We start from the raw sequence: 15,119 nt of genomic DNA on the forward strand, positions 1-15,119 counted from the left end.
CTATGTCTGTATCTAAAGTGAAACGGACACGAAGAGAGAGAAAGACAGAATGTCAGGAAATGAGAAACAGACATGCTGAGAGATAGAGTGAAGTTAAAAGCTATATGTCACTCTTTAGATTGGCTTCTGTCTCCGTTTCTCAACGCTTATCAAAGTATATCAATGTCTATGAGGAAAACCTGCATATGATTTGCCCTTTCTAGGTTGGTTTGGCTATAGGGTGTGCATGTGCATTCATGAGGCATTTTTCCATGCTGTGTAAATGGATTCCTGGATGTCTGGATACCATCCAGGTATTTTCTTCGGTTCCAAGTCTCCATAAGGCAGACACCCCATGAAAACAGTAGCGACTCCAGCCATTCTCCAAAACACACACACATACACATAGACAGCATGTGAAATACTATTCCAGGCATAAGATGACTTTTTCACAAAGGTACCTCCATTAAAAACAGACTCTCCGCTCTGGAGAATCACTCTTAGAAGGCACCCATTAAGTGTAAAAGTGGGTTCCCTCGCAAAGGAATTGCTCACCAAACCTTTTACTAACCCTCATGTCGTTCCAGATCCATATTTATTATCCTCTAAAGGAGGATGGAAAGCTGCAGTAACACTCAGATTTCATTTGCTCTTGTGTACATTCAAAAGTGGTTTGTTTTGGGCCACTTGGAATCATACAATTTTATGTTGCTTTTTTTAGTCACTTTTGGCGCTTGACAGCCCATTTTTTTTCACTGTATGGAAAAGAGCAGCATGAACATTCTGCTAAACATCTTCGTACAGGTTTGGAATGACATGAGGGTAAAATAAATGTTGACAGAATTTTCATTTTTGGGTGAACTATCACTTTAAGCTCAATCTAGTGAATTATCCAGGGCAATTTCTCAACTGTGAATACTGTTGAACCATACTTACCACTTCATCATTATTTCTGTGGAAGTTTTTGATAGGGTGTGGTTTGAATTGGTCTGAGGGAGTTTGTACCATCGACCACTTTAAATAGCCACTTTCATTCAGCGCATTTACCTTTTCTGCTAAAAGCAATTTGATTTTAATGGAGACTGCAGTCTGGGCACGTATGGTATTTATTATATGTGCGTATGCAGAGAGAGAAACAAACAAGCATTCATGGCTGCTCTTAAAATGCCCACTTATTCTGCTTTTAATCAGCACGATCAAGGAATTGGTTGCAGTTAGCTGGTAAATATATAAATAGATTGTGTATTTTGCTCACATGTGTAAGATCGAGTTTGGAAAACCACTCGTGCTTAATCCAAGCGGTGGCAGCTATTGCGCAAAATTATATGGTAGAAACTTTTAATTTGATTAATTAGATTATAACTCCAAAAGTAGTGTTATTGTCAAGGCAAATTTACTATTACTGTAGTGTCATAAAGTTTAAAAGGCACGGTTAGACCTGATCTAATGTTGATCAAACACATATCCATTTAATATAGCAGAATTAACAGTGAAATAAATACATTTGCCTCTTATTGCTTTGCCTCCGATTCTTTCAAAACCATCATTTCCATCAGCAAAAAGCTGGATCTTAGATATTTCAAATGGAGGCCGATTAAATGCTCTGCTGTACCCAATTATATCTTTCCCAGTGTCCGCTGTGAACTCCAATTCTGATCAAAGTAATTCAACATAAGCAATAACCTCAATAATTACTTGCAGGAATCCCTCTCAGGAACACCTGAAGTATCAATCCAAGACAATGAATTCCCAATGTTCTTACATTGCTTAAAGAAAATTCCACACCAAGATTGATTGATGCTAATATTACAGTGTCTGGCTTTCATTAATATTAGATCGGTATCAGGACTGCTTGTCCCAGGCACAGATGGCAATTCAGAAAGTGAGATCCATGATGTATTCCATACAGTGCCGCCTGATGGCCAAAGTTTGTACTTTTTGGTGAAAGCATATTTAATCCGTTTTTAGGGAGATTGTTAAATAATTAACAAACAGCTGTGTGCTGTTAATTATTCCAGTTGTGAAGCTGTTCAATCTCTAAGCAGACAGATGAGCACTGGCAATCACATTGATGTTCTGTTTCCTTGGACCAGATGTCCCCGCAAAGCCCAGGTGTCCTGCACACAGAACAAACACATGCACGTCGAACCCGACTGCAATGATAAACCACACATGTGTGCATGAAAGTAACTTTGCATTTATCTGAAGCTGTGAACACACATGAAAGGAGACTGTATCATCAACTCCATACTTCTTGGCTGCAAGTTCTTTCACTTCATTGCTGATGTTCTCCTGAGTTGTTCCTTTCACATCAATGTAATAGCAGTCAGAGCTGGCATAGTGACAGGAGATGGCCTGAAATAAATGCAAACAAATTCAAATTTACATCTAGTAATGTCTGACTTTGTGCCTTCATACACTTACTAAGTTGGTTGTTGACAAAGCACCAAAACTCAGTGTATTGTTACTCTTCTTGTGCATCCAAATTTTCGATCAGCCTTTGGTTTTATTTTACAGCTGTTTTAAAACTCAACATGTTGCATAAGTAAGATACAGTAGGTATGATAGAGTTATAGAGGAGTAATTGATCCAAAAAATTTAAATTAGCTAAAGAATTTACTCGCCCTCAGGCCATAAGATATACTTGTGTTTGTGTCTTCTTTAGAGCAGATTTGGAGAAATTCAGTGGTTTGAAGTTAAAACATCTTGATGGATTTTACAAACGTGCAGCCTTTCACTTCACAAGACATTAACTGATGGACTGGAGTCGTGTGGGTTACTTGTGGATTATTGTGATGTTTTTATCAGCTGTTTGAACTCTCATTCTGACGGCACCCATTCACTGCAGAGGATCCATTGGTGAGCAAATGATGTGATGCTACATTTCTCCAAATCTGTTCTGATGAAGAAACAAACTCATCTACATCTTGTATGGCCTGAGGGTGAGTAAATGTTTAGCAAATTTTCACTTTTGGGTGAATTATTCCTTTAATACTACAAATGCAATGTGGCCCTGACCACCTCCGAATGTGCTTTAAGAATGAGAAAATTACCCTGGTCCCCATTTACCCATGTGTTTAGCTCTGTCTGTTTGTATGTTACCACCACGTGAAAACAGGGCAAAGTGAACGGTCTTAAATATTAGTGTAAAAGCTCTATGTTTATGCATGCAAGTATACCTACCTTTCAAAATCCTTCGGTTTGGTTCATTCCTGAGCCGTGGATCAGCAAAGGATGGAAAAGCACTGTATCGCCTTTCTCCATCTCTAAATGCACTCTGGGATGGTTTGGATCATAGTTACGCACCCCGTGGTACATCTTATTTACTCCACCCTGGAAGGAAACAAAGAGGCAAAGTGAGGTTGACTGATAAAAGAGCATCTGCGTAATCACCCTCACATCCTCAGCCTCTCTCACCTCCCATTCTGGGTAGTCATGTTCCTGCAGAGTACCATGGTGAGAACCGGGCAGGACGACCAGACAGCCATTTCCGCGGTGCACTTTCTCCATGGCGGTCCATGAACACACAATGCGGTCAGCAGGTCGAAAGGGGAAGTAGTGTAGATCCTGGTGCATAGGATGGCGAGAGGTCTTCTTACCTGGGAAGTATGAAGGAAGTGCGCATTTAGGTATTATTTAAAGTATATATAAAATATTTTAAAATTTTATACATAAAAGTTTTCTATTCTCAGAATTGTGGTTGAAAACCATATACACCACAATATAGATGTATTAGATTTGAACAGTAATTTTATTTAAAAATAAATGTGTATACAAACACACTCACACACTAATTAATACTATTGCTATTACTGTTGCTTTGATTTAGATGCAGTTTTATTTTACAATATTAATAATAGCTCAAATAAATTTATAGTATATATATATAATACTAAGCAATGCTATTTAATGAAACCTTTTGATGACTATATAAATGCTACATTAAAAATGCACACTTAAGCCACATATTATGCTTAATCCGATCACCAGGTCCGCACAAATATATACATGTGTCAGGTGGTTTGTTGATGAGCATGGTGTGCATGGCCATGATGTTGGGCCCGGTGAAACACTCCACATACTTCAGGATCTGAGAAACATGCCATCAAATATAGGTGAAAATTATATTCTTGTTGCTGTAGTGAGTGTATTGTATACATAGTACTTGTGCTTGTGTCAGTGCAGTAGCGGAAAAGATCAGAATCTTCCTGGAAGTCCTGAAGTTTGGTCACAGCCTTCTCACCTTCAACAAACTCGGATTTAGCAATGGTTACATCTCTCATTATCACCAAACCAGGCACCTTCACCTCTCTCTTACAGATATGCTCAAACTCTTTCCTGTGAAACACACACACACACACTCAGTTATGTGCAAAGAAGAGCACTGAAATATAGATGTTCTGTTAATGATTTACTCTGAATTCACTCAACTTTCCAGCAGTACCTATGTTTACATGCAGCCTAATAATCTCCTGTTAATGTCACTAAACAGAAATTCTGTGACTGTGCTGGTGTTGCATATTTAAAAAAAAAATGCATTAAATATAAGAATGATTAATATATAGAACAATGCATTACAAAATAAATAATAATCAATATTGGCTCCTCAAATGAAGATAATTTAAGACATTGTATTATTGTAGCAGATGAAACATTAAAAAAGACATAACAAAACGTGCCTTTAGAAGTCAGTATATTTGTTTGCTTTTTCCTCATATCATTACATAACCTTATCACAGAGTGAAAGTCCATAGCAATGCATTTTATAATCAAGTCTGTCAAACTTTCTATTGCAGATTTAGGTTCACACAGAAGGCATTCTTACGGTGGCCGAGAAGTGCTAAACAAATCACAATTCTGAAAACAAAATAAATTACAAACGCAAATGCAAGTCTAAAAAACAAAACAATTCAGAAAGCACAACAACAATTCAGAAAACATTATAAGTCAGAAAACACAATGACAAATTCGAAAACAAAATAAGTCAGAAAACAAGGACAAATCCGACAACAAATAAACAAGTCAGAAAACACAACGACAAATCAGACAAACCGGAAGAGGTAGGTATAGTTTGAGACAGCGCCATTGGTTTGGGATTACTCACCGCTGACTGGACGAGACATCTGTCAATCAACGTATACAGGAAGAACAGCAGAGTCGTGGTAGAAAGTTCTGAGATGGTATTTAAGTAGCTCAGTTTAAATGTATTGTATGAATTGCCCTTACTCTGGAATAAAAAATACGGGGTGTCTATTTACATTTAGTTTTGTATTCAGTCAATATTTTATTTAAAAGAAGCAAGTTTTTTTTCTGGCATATTTTTAATTCTTTTATAGGCAAATACCACAATTATAAACTAAATGAATGAATGTTCAATGTTTTGATCAGTCTTGCCTGAATCTGTCAATATCCTCCTCTGATACCAATTTTCGGATGAGTATGAAACCATTCTCTTCATAGGCTATTCTCTGTTCTGGAGTCAGGACGCTCGTGTCAAAAGTGTATCTGCAGACAAGCCAGAATATAGTTTACAAACAGACCAAGAACCAAATATTAGGACATTATGTAAAGTGTATTTAAATGAATTTCAGCAATATTTAAAGACTAAAACAATTACAAAATGCAAAATCTTTATAACCATTAAGTATTTGCACTAATGTTATTGTACTTTACATTGCACACATTTGGTATGCCTAGCTGCCATTCCTTTGGCAATACAAATGTGCAGTTTTATAAAAAGCACACTTAAATTGAAATTATAATTGAAAGCTGACTAACTGAAGAACTTGAGGATGATGATACGACACGTTTTGTGCAGAAGTGACGGATGCTCTCTGAATGATACAGGTTAAAGTTCATAACATACGGATGTCAGCAGGTTAATACATAATCACTGTCCAGTACAGAACAAACATAAGTTAACGTAAAAGGGATCGCTCTGCTTTATTTATTTATCATAGCAAGAGAGTAATTATAATTAAAATATTATCCAATGTTTTGTTAAAAATAAATATTTCCATCAATGAAAAGTAGTAAACAATAAAGCAGGCCTGCTCGTAATGCCTCAGCTTGTGCTGCATGTGATCCGGGAACAGCCGCCTGTCTAGACCTAGATTTAGAGACCAGAAACGCGCCTCTGAAAGGATACGACAGCACCGTGGGACCGATCCAGATGATTCAAAACCACTTTTAATCTGTCTGCTGCCCGGGACATCTTTAATCCAGCACAGAGTCGACGAGATGAACTGAACTACAGTGCGTCTGACCCGGAGTTTGTGTTTAACGTTATATAACTGGGGTAAAGTGCAGTGACACTTGTCCTACATATCATAAAGACTCAGATGACGTTTGATTAACATTATTCATTAACTAATAAAACTATATATATATATATATAGTGTTGGGGAAAGTTACTTTTAAAAGTAATGCATTACAATATTGCGTTACTCCATAAAAAAGTAACTAATTACGTTACTTAGTTACTTTTTATGGAAAGTAGTGTGTTACGTTACTTTTGTGTTACTTTTTAAATCTGGACAGGGCTTGCTTGTTTGTTTTTAAAATAAAAAAGTTCTATTTTTGGCAAATATAAAAGCCTAATCACACCAAAAGTGAAATGAATAAGCCTCAGGCTGAAGGGAAAGTAAATTTACGTCCGTACAGTAGAATGCAGAAGAAGAAAGTTCAACACACTTCAGCAATAAAAAAAGACACAAATGTTTGTCTAGAGTAATTTTTGCTTATTAGTATGGTTGAACTGGATCATCGAAGATCAGAAGCAAAGACATTGGTTAATAGAATCGGATTAAATACATAAAGGATATTTGTGTTGTTTAACATTTAATTATTGCAGGTTTGCGTCATATTCTGAGTTGCATTATTTTTATTCATTTATATATATATATATATACAGTATATATATCATAATAACATAATAGTTAATGTGGAGTTAAATAGGGTAGTTAGCCTAAATAGAGTAGTGCAAATTAGAATTAATACTTACAAATAAATACTACAAAATAAATAATATTCTTAACTTTTGTTTGTTGCAGTTGGTTCGTTCATTGTAAAATCTAAATATATCATTTTAAAACTATATTTAATGAAAAACTTTCAAATGTAACCATATAGGCAAGGCAAGTTTATTTCTACATACACAAAGGTAATTCAATGTGCTTTAAAGGAATTAAGATAATCGTAAAATCACAATAAAAACAGAAAATGTACAAATTAAAATGTATTAAAACTGTAAAAAAAAAGAAATAAAAAAAAAGAGGATACAGAAATTAAATACAGTGCCTATAACCATAATATGTGAAATATATTTTTCAGTTTATATTTAACAAAATAATCAAGTTAATGAACTGCTGAACACACTAAATATTCAGACAAAATGTAAAAGAAATGTATTATTGTTTATTATTGTTTGTAAATTCCAAAAAATGTGGTTGCAAACATAGTTTTTCATGATTAAATTTGATAGAATATATTTGGTAGAAAATATAATTCTTTTAAAATTATTGTAAGCAAAATCAATTAAAATAAGCCAATACATCAATCAATATTTGGATTATTATTGCAAACATTTTTTTTGTATGAAATATTGAATTGCTCAAACAGTGTTTGCATTTAACTAACAACCAGTCAAGATGAGAAGAAGAAATCGTGCTCATTCTGCATCTGTGCGCGGAACATAGCATTAGCCTTCTCCACTTTCTCAGGTGTGATGAGATACTTATTCAGCAGAGCTCTGTAGTGTTTCTCAGGATGGCCGCCCATATTCTCCACCTTCCAAGTGTAGTAGGCATTGGTTGGAGGAGTGTTGAGATTTTTAGCCAGCCAAACCCAGAGTCTAGCGCAGGGCAGAAGACCCACAACAAAGTACAGCGGCTCTTCATTGTCCATCAGGTTTCTGTAGAACGCCAGATACTTCCTCATAGCTGGAGTTTGCTGAATGGGAGGCTTGCCCTGTGGAGTATAAAGCATGTTCAGTCAATTCAGAAGCAACTTGAAATGTTTAAAGTCTTTGTTTTTCTATTAATACTGTTTGAGCATAAAGTCTGCAAAACTTTTGTAGCTCAAATATCTGCCTTTCATGAAGTCCCTGATGTCATTGGGCTGAGCTATTTTGGCACTCATTCTCTTCAACATCTTGGTGACTTTCAGTAGGTAGCCGATGTCCTGGATGGTGAAGTTGACGTATCGCTCCGCCTGCAGGCTGCCGTTCTCCATTTGCCTCAGGAAGTCCAACCCGATTGTCTTATTAGCGATGTCTTTATTCTTCTCCCACAGATATTCATACACATCATCCACTGCCAGACTGTAACTACGACAGAAAACATGTAAATTATAATACATCCATATCTCAGATATGCACAAATCATCACTGAGTTAAATTTTTAAATGAAATTTTTAAACCAAAAGTTTGGTTGGTCCATATCTGACCCAAAGTTGGGTTGAAACAACCCAGCATTTTTTAGTGATTTGTGGGTTTCTGACATAAACTGAAAGTGTGAGTGACCTCACATTCACCGGTTCCAGTTACAGGGATGTTGGTAATCAGCTTTTGTAAGACATGACTGAATGAGTTCTTCTTTCTTTGTCTTTCTTCTTCCTCTTCTTTTTCTATGAATTCCTATAATAAGTAATGCTTAGTACATCAACAAAAATGCTCTTTCTCAATCTGTGATATCAGTGTGTAATTGTGAATATGTTTTTTGCTGTTTGTGGTCTTTGTCACAAGTACAATGTCAATAATAAAATAACAGTATATCAGTTGCAAAGTTAACTTTTCATTGCATGCATCCGTTTCAATTTCAATTACTGTATTCTCAAATTATGAAGGAAGTGGCCAAACCATTTTTAATTACAATATGCTTATTAATTGTAAATATGTCAGTAAGACATTATTATATACTTGATATACATGAGTCAATGCATAGTATACAAGACAGTTCAAAAGTCTGGAATCAGTAAGATTTAAAAAATATATATATATATTTTTTTAAGAAGTCTCTTCTGCTCAAGGCTGCATTTGTTTGATCAAAATGTAGTTAAAACAGTAATATTGTGAAATATTATTACAATTTAAAATAAAATTTTTCAATTTTAATATACTTTAAAATATAATTTATTCCTGTGGTGGCAAAGCAAAGCTGAATTTTCATCAGCCAATACTCCAATCTTCAGTGTCACATGATCTTTCAGAAATCATAATATGATGATTTATTGTCAGTGTTGGAAACCGTTGTGCTACTTATTTATTTATGTTTTTATTTATTTTATTTTTTGGAACCTGTTATATTTTTTTCAATATTTTTTGATGAATAAAAAGTATAAAAAGAACAGCATATATTCAAATCTTATGACAATGTAAGTCTGTACTATCACTTTTTACCCATCTATATCCTTGCTGAATAAAAGTACTTACACCAAACCTTTGAACGGTAGTGCAATTTTTTTTATTAAAAAAGATTTTGACAAAATATAGTTAATATATATATATATATATATATATATATATATTGCCAAGATATAGGCCTTGTGGAAATTTTGTTTCATATATACTGCATATGAATCATAGTTTCATGACAACTATTGGAGTGATTATGAAATGACCTGTTGAGCATTTTAGGGGAGACCACTAGTTTTCACAAAAGTGAAATTCCACAAAGCCTATATAGCAATTATATGGTATGAGTCAGAAGTTCAGTTACACAATTGAACACAATCCTCTAGAAGCATTTTCCCAACTTTCCCCATATACATATCATGTAACATCATGCTACATTTTTTTTCAACGATAGAAAAGATTAACCGCATTTATGAATTTACTGACGTAAAATGGTGTGACAACTTAACAACTTAATAATCTTAACTATTGCTTTAACTGAAAGCTATTATAATGTTACCCAAATCTGTCAGGACAGAGGAAATACAGTCTGTTAGAAGAGATGCAAAATTGATTAATAACTGGTTTCATTAACAATACACCCAAAATTCTAACTTTTAAATCTTAATTACAATAACTAAATTCATTTAAAAAATCTTTAAAAGAAAGTTTCTACCGCTGCCATCGGAGAACCTTTTCACGTTCATGAGGTTCAACCCCTTTTCTCTAGGTCGCAACCGCGACGCCACAACACCCACGAGAGCACATGCGTCATAGCGGCCGTTGGACAGCAGGCGGCGCTGTTTGTCAAGTTTCAGTTGAGTGCGATGTTCAAATAATTGCACAAGAAGGCTTTCCTCTTCCTCCGATGTCAAGGCGGAGGCGTCAGTAGAAGGGTATCAACAGCACCCCTCCCGGCCCCGAGCACCGTCACCAAACGCTCCAGGGAAACGATCGCCATAGTGAACCGCACGCGAAGCGCCTCCGACCCGTTCGACTGAGGATACCAGCGCAAGTTTGACCGAAATCGGTCGGGCGAAGCTGCGTGTTTTTCGTCAGAAAAGGCGGCTTGTGTTTGTGTGTGTTGGCGAAGAGTGGAAAGACGGCATCCGGCCTCCGAGAAGCAGGCGAGGGCAGGGACTCGCTTCCAAACAACGTTTACCGTCTCTGGTGAGTCTTGCGTTGCGTTTCTTGGAACGATCCATTGAAGCGGAAGGTAACTTAGACGCGACGCTCATGTACGTTAATGTTTGTCAGCTATGCTTAGCAAACAAAACTGCCAGGTTTGAGGAGTGTTTGGGTCGAGTAATCTGATTAAATGTTGTTTAATCGACGGTTGGTTTGCCAACATGAACTATATGTCGTGTTTAAATACTGTGTTGTTGGTTTAACTATAAAAGGAAAGCAAAACCGTTGCTTTGAAGTGTTTATTTAAGCTTTGACTAGTACCGAATTCCACCACCTGGTTGAATAGCAATCCTGACAGGCTTAGTCGATTTGTTTTTGTAGTTTTGTTTTACCCGTCTTTCCATGAATCGAGTCCATAATGCTGAAATTCTGTTGTTGTTTTGAATAAACATTTATAAAAAGCTGTTCGGTTGAACCAGTTGTTATGCATATCCAAGCACTGCAAAGAATGATAAACCATTTAATCCCGTATTTTTAAATCTAAAATGCATTTTATTCCCTGGAAACGTTTGCAAAAGTTTGTTAAAGTACTTATTTTTTCCAGTATAAATCGTTTATACGATATAACTACACACACACACACACACATACTGTACATGTGTGTATGGATCTATGTATCATCCAAAAATAATAAATGCACATTTTTTAAAACATTGTAATGTAACAGTACTGCTTAAAACAAGCAGTTTTACAATGAGAATCAGTTACTTATTCAAAATTGTAATAAGTGTGATCAAAGACATGCTTATTTGTGATCCTGTTTTATGAGACAGAGATTTCGTAATAATGAATAACAAACCTTTAAATATTGCATCCGTATTATGACATGAAAGTGTTCCCATAAAATGAAGACAGTATGCATTTATAGTTGACAGTTTGACAGTGTGTGCGTTCATACCCTTTAAACAGCAATCTTTTTTAGATTATCAATCACTGTTTTTAAATGGGTTAATAGACAAACCCCTGCGAAACCACAGATTCACACCTCATCCACACATCCTTCAGTCAAACCACAGTGGACTTCGTAACGCTGGGAAATGTGTTGATGGGTTTAATGAATCGTGAACGTGGACAAATGTATCTCCGCCCTCCAGCAGAGCAAAGGGTGTTGCATTAAAATACGTGACTGTGGAGCCAACTTCATATGCCCTCCGTTATGGCTGTGCTATTTGAGAGTCAAGCAAATGCGGTGAATGAAAATGTGCATGTATTGAATTCCGCAAATGAGCACACATGTATGCATGGATATGAATGCATGTGCCCTCTTTGGATGCGATCATGGGCCGTTGGCCAATTTTGGGGTTTGCCATCCCAGGGATGATGCCTATTTATCAATCAGGGGCTCTTGAGATGGAAATGAGGGTGCGTTCCACAGCCTGGCATGCAGCTGTTGCATGGATGACCCAAATGGGCACTGTGGCTTGGCTGTTCTCAGTCTGGGCGGCTGCATGTAATGTGACCGAATGTTGAGTGTATGAGATATAGGCACACTGTAGTTTCTGCGTGTGCTCTAGTTGAGCGTTTGATGATGATAGTCAATTTAACATGAGGACAATAGGTCCATGCCTCTCCCAGTTGAAGCTCATGATACAGTTTCACATCGTGTTAGTGTGTTGTGACAGAGGAGCAGGGTTACATGGCCTTTTGTCGCTTCTGGGCCCTTTGTACTTGGCCATCTTTATTGTGGTGGTGGATCATGCTGATTATGCATTGCCCATAAAAAGGCGTCACCAAAAAAAAAGGGTCTTTCATTTTTATTCTCGCTCTTGCTTTCTCACCCACTCACACTTTGCGCTTTTATTTTTGTCGCCTTAATAAACCGTTCGTACCCATAATTCAGCCCCCCTCTAGCTTTTTCAGGGTACGTGGTTGTGTAATGTGCTGTCTGATAGCGTGAAGTGTAAACGTCTTTTTTTACGGTTGAGATGCTTTGTTGGTTGGTCGGTAATTGGGTGTTTTGGAATCTTCAAAACATGCTGAAAGAGATCCAGGCTCAGGAAATCTAGAATTGAAGTGGTACAATCCATCAAACTGGAGACTGTTGCTAGTAAACTACTGCTCTAGTGAACCAGAATTCTACTTTTTTTTGTTTAGAAAAGTAAGTCTTTGCTTGTGCAAAACCAGTCACCATGTTGCTAGAGTGTGCTTGGATGTTGCTAGGGTGTTCCTATATGGTTGCTAAGGCGTTCTAAGTGTTGGTTAGGGTAAAAGCGTGCAAAACCTGTACAAAACCTGTGGAAAACCTGTAGGGCTGCACGATTTGGGAAAAATTTCATATTGCGATTATTGAGGTCAATATTGCGTTATGCAATTGCGATATAATAAATGGTACAATGAGTCAACTTGATTGGTTATCAAGGAAAATGCACACACAGATTAGTGATAATGCTGAAATGTGTATTTGTAAAACTAGAAAATGTTTTCAAAATAAATATTTTTTTACAAAATGAAATAACATTTGCATGTAAACTTATTTTCTCAAAAGTATAGCTAAAGTAAATAAAACAATAAATGAAAAAATGCACATTTTCACAAAAATAAGATATTTTAAACATTTTGTCCAAACAAACAGGGACATTTATGCAGGATGTAACATATACTCTGTATAAACTCTTTTGAAAAGGAAACTGGATATAAATTTGTGGTTCACTCAATCAAACTCAAACTACTAAATCTTTTTTTTTATTTTTTTTATGACCAACTGGTACTCCCAAATCCTCTTTCTAAATAGTTCTACTTATCACATCAGAGGTTCTTTGCCAAAAAAAACAAGCATATCCACTTTCTCTGGTTTCAGACAGGAGCGATGATTCAATACAACATTACCACTAGTACTAAAAGCTCTCTCTGATGCAGAGCTTGTTGCTTGTATGAAATATCCCCAGATATTTCTGTGCTAGTCTGCATAGCCTAGGGAAGTTTACTTTGTAGAACTACCACCATTTCAGTGGATCTTCTCTATGGGTCTACACATGGCATGTAAATGTAAGCGCTGAGTTCAGCAACCACTGCTTCTCTAAACTGTGCCATGGGATCAAATGTGGTTGACAATGAAGCTTTTGGTGCTGTACATGCGGTTTCCTTGAAGAAACTGGCCAGAGTTTTCTTCTTGCCTTTAGCAGCAGGTGGACTTTCCACATCCAGGCTATCATTCTCCATCGCTGCAGTGCTTTGGGCTACAGTCTGCTGCTGGTGATTTTCCTGAAACAAATAAAAAATGCAAGTTTTAGTAATTTGTTACATGGAATTCTTACCAGTTAAGTAAACTCTGTGGTTTCACTCACTATCAACTCAGAGATGACTTGTTCCTTTAAGGTCTGGGTCAATTCTGCAGAGATGTATTGTGTTTGGAACCTTGGGTCTAGGAAAGTGGTCAAGTTACGCAAGTCCTGCGTGCCTTCATGTTTGTTGTTGAGGTAGCTAAGAATTTTTGATTTCAGTGATTTGGTCAGGTCAGTGTCCGCTTCGTCTTCAGCCAGCACTGAGGTGTTCAGAAGATAAGGCATCCACTAGTACTAAAAGCTCTCTCTGATGCAGAGCTTGTTGCTTGTATGAAATATCCCCAGATATTTCTGTGCTAGTCTGCATAGCCTAGGGAAGTTTACTTTGTAGAACTACCACCATTTCAGTGGATCTTCTCTATGGGTCTACACATGGCATGTAAATGTAAGCGCTGAGTTCAGCAACCACTGCTTCTCTAAACTGTGCCATGGGATCAAATGTGGTTGACAATGAAGCTTTTGGTGCTGTACATGCGGTTTCCTTGAAGAAACTGGCCAGAGTTTTCTTCTTGCCTTTAGCAGCAGGTGGACTTTCCACATCCAGGCTATCATTCTCCATCGCTGCAGTGCTTTGGGCTACAGTCTGCTGCTGGTGATTTTCCTGAAACAAATAAAAAATGCAAGTTTTAGTAATTTGTTACATGGAATTCTTACCAGTTAAGTAAACTCTGTGGTTTCACTCACTATCAACTCAGAGATGACTTGTTCCTTTAAGGTCTGGGTCAATTCTGCAGAGATGTATTGTGTTTGGAACCTTGGGTCTAGGAAAGTGGTCAAGTTACGCAAGTCCTGCGTGCCTTCATGTTTGTTGTTGAGGTAGCTAAGAATTTTTGATTTCAGTGATTTGGTCAGGTCAGTGTCCGCTTCGTCTTCAGCCAGCACTGAGGTGTTCAGAAGATAAGGCATCCGTGAAGTCCTGGAGTGGGCTTCGTGCCTTGTTTACAGATTCCAAGACCTCCAGGTCCTGCCATGAAGGAAGTAGGTGTCGCACTTTGTGGTCTGTAGAGAAAACCTTGGACAACCCACTTTGGCCACTCTTAGCTATGGGAGAAGTGGCCCACAATTTTCCTGCATATCCCAGTAGCTCTGTTAATGCATTATGCATTGTGTTTCAGAGCATTTTCTGTGAATGATAAGATGAAAAACATTTACTTACTACAGTGACATTGCAAAACGTTTAATATTCACATTCTGATTACATGCCCAATTCATATTAATAGCATAAAACAGTAATACAAAAATGACACAACACACACACACAGTGTTAATATTTTTATCAA

The 15,119-nt window shown here is 36.9% G+C and overlaps 2 protein-coding genes and 1 pseudogene across 2 annotated transcripts in view; 1 reads left to right on the forward strand and 2 right to left on the reverse strand.

Annotated features, from left to right (window-relative positions):
• Positions 1-1,075: 1,075 nt before the first annotated feature.
• LOC107656341 (phytanoyl-CoA dioxygenase, peroxisomal-like) lies at positions 1,076-6,266 on the reverse strand (annotated as a pseudogene).
• A 1,357-nt stretch (positions 6,267-7,623) lies between these two features.
• On the reverse strand, positions 7,624-12,234 carry LOC107656222 (uncharacterized). Its single transcript, XM_016443985.1, has 3 exons — positions 12,158-12,234; positions 8,018-8,305; positions 7,624-7,954 (listed from the first exon to the last, which is right to left on the reverse strand). Exons 1-3 carry the CDS (start codon positions 12,232-12,234, stop codon positions 7,624-7,626), a joined length of 696 nt encoding a protein of 231 aa, XP_016299471.1.
• The window catches only part of LOC107656329 (cyclin-dependent kinase 17-like), a 73,683-nt gene continuing 68,752 nt past the window's right edge, over positions 10,189-15,119 (forward strand). The window contains exon 1 of the mRNA XM_016444125.1: positions 10,189-10,540. The gene's annotated coding sequence lies outside the window, so the exon portion shown is untranslated. The remainder of the gene's footprint in view (positions 10,541-15,119) is intronic.

This window comes from Sinocyclocheilus anshuiensis, unplaced genomic scaffold (assembly GCF_001515605.1).
Source record: "Sinocyclocheilus anshuiensis isolate Anshui unplaced genomic scaffold, SAMN03320099.WGS_v1.1 scaffold183, whole genome shotgun sequence".
NCBI classification, from domain to species: Eukaryota; Metazoa; Chordata; class Actinopteri; order Cypriniformes; family Cyprinidae; genus Sinocyclocheilus; species Sinocyclocheilus anshuiensis.

Bases quoted from the DNA above. Each gene is read 5' to 3' on its own strand.
- LOC107656222 (XM_016443985.1), bottom strand. From the start codon at position 12,234: ATGGCCAAGTACAAAGGGCCCAGAAGCGACAAAAGGCCATGTAACCCT. The intron at 8,306-12,157 runs GTGAAACTGTAT...TTTCTGTCGTAG, and splicing joins TCACAACACACTAACACGAT to TTACAGTCTGGCAGTGGATG. The intron at 7,955-8,017 runs ATAGAAAAACAA...CATGCTTTATAC, and splicing joins TTTATGCTCAAACAGTATTA to TCCACAGGGCAAGCCTCCCA.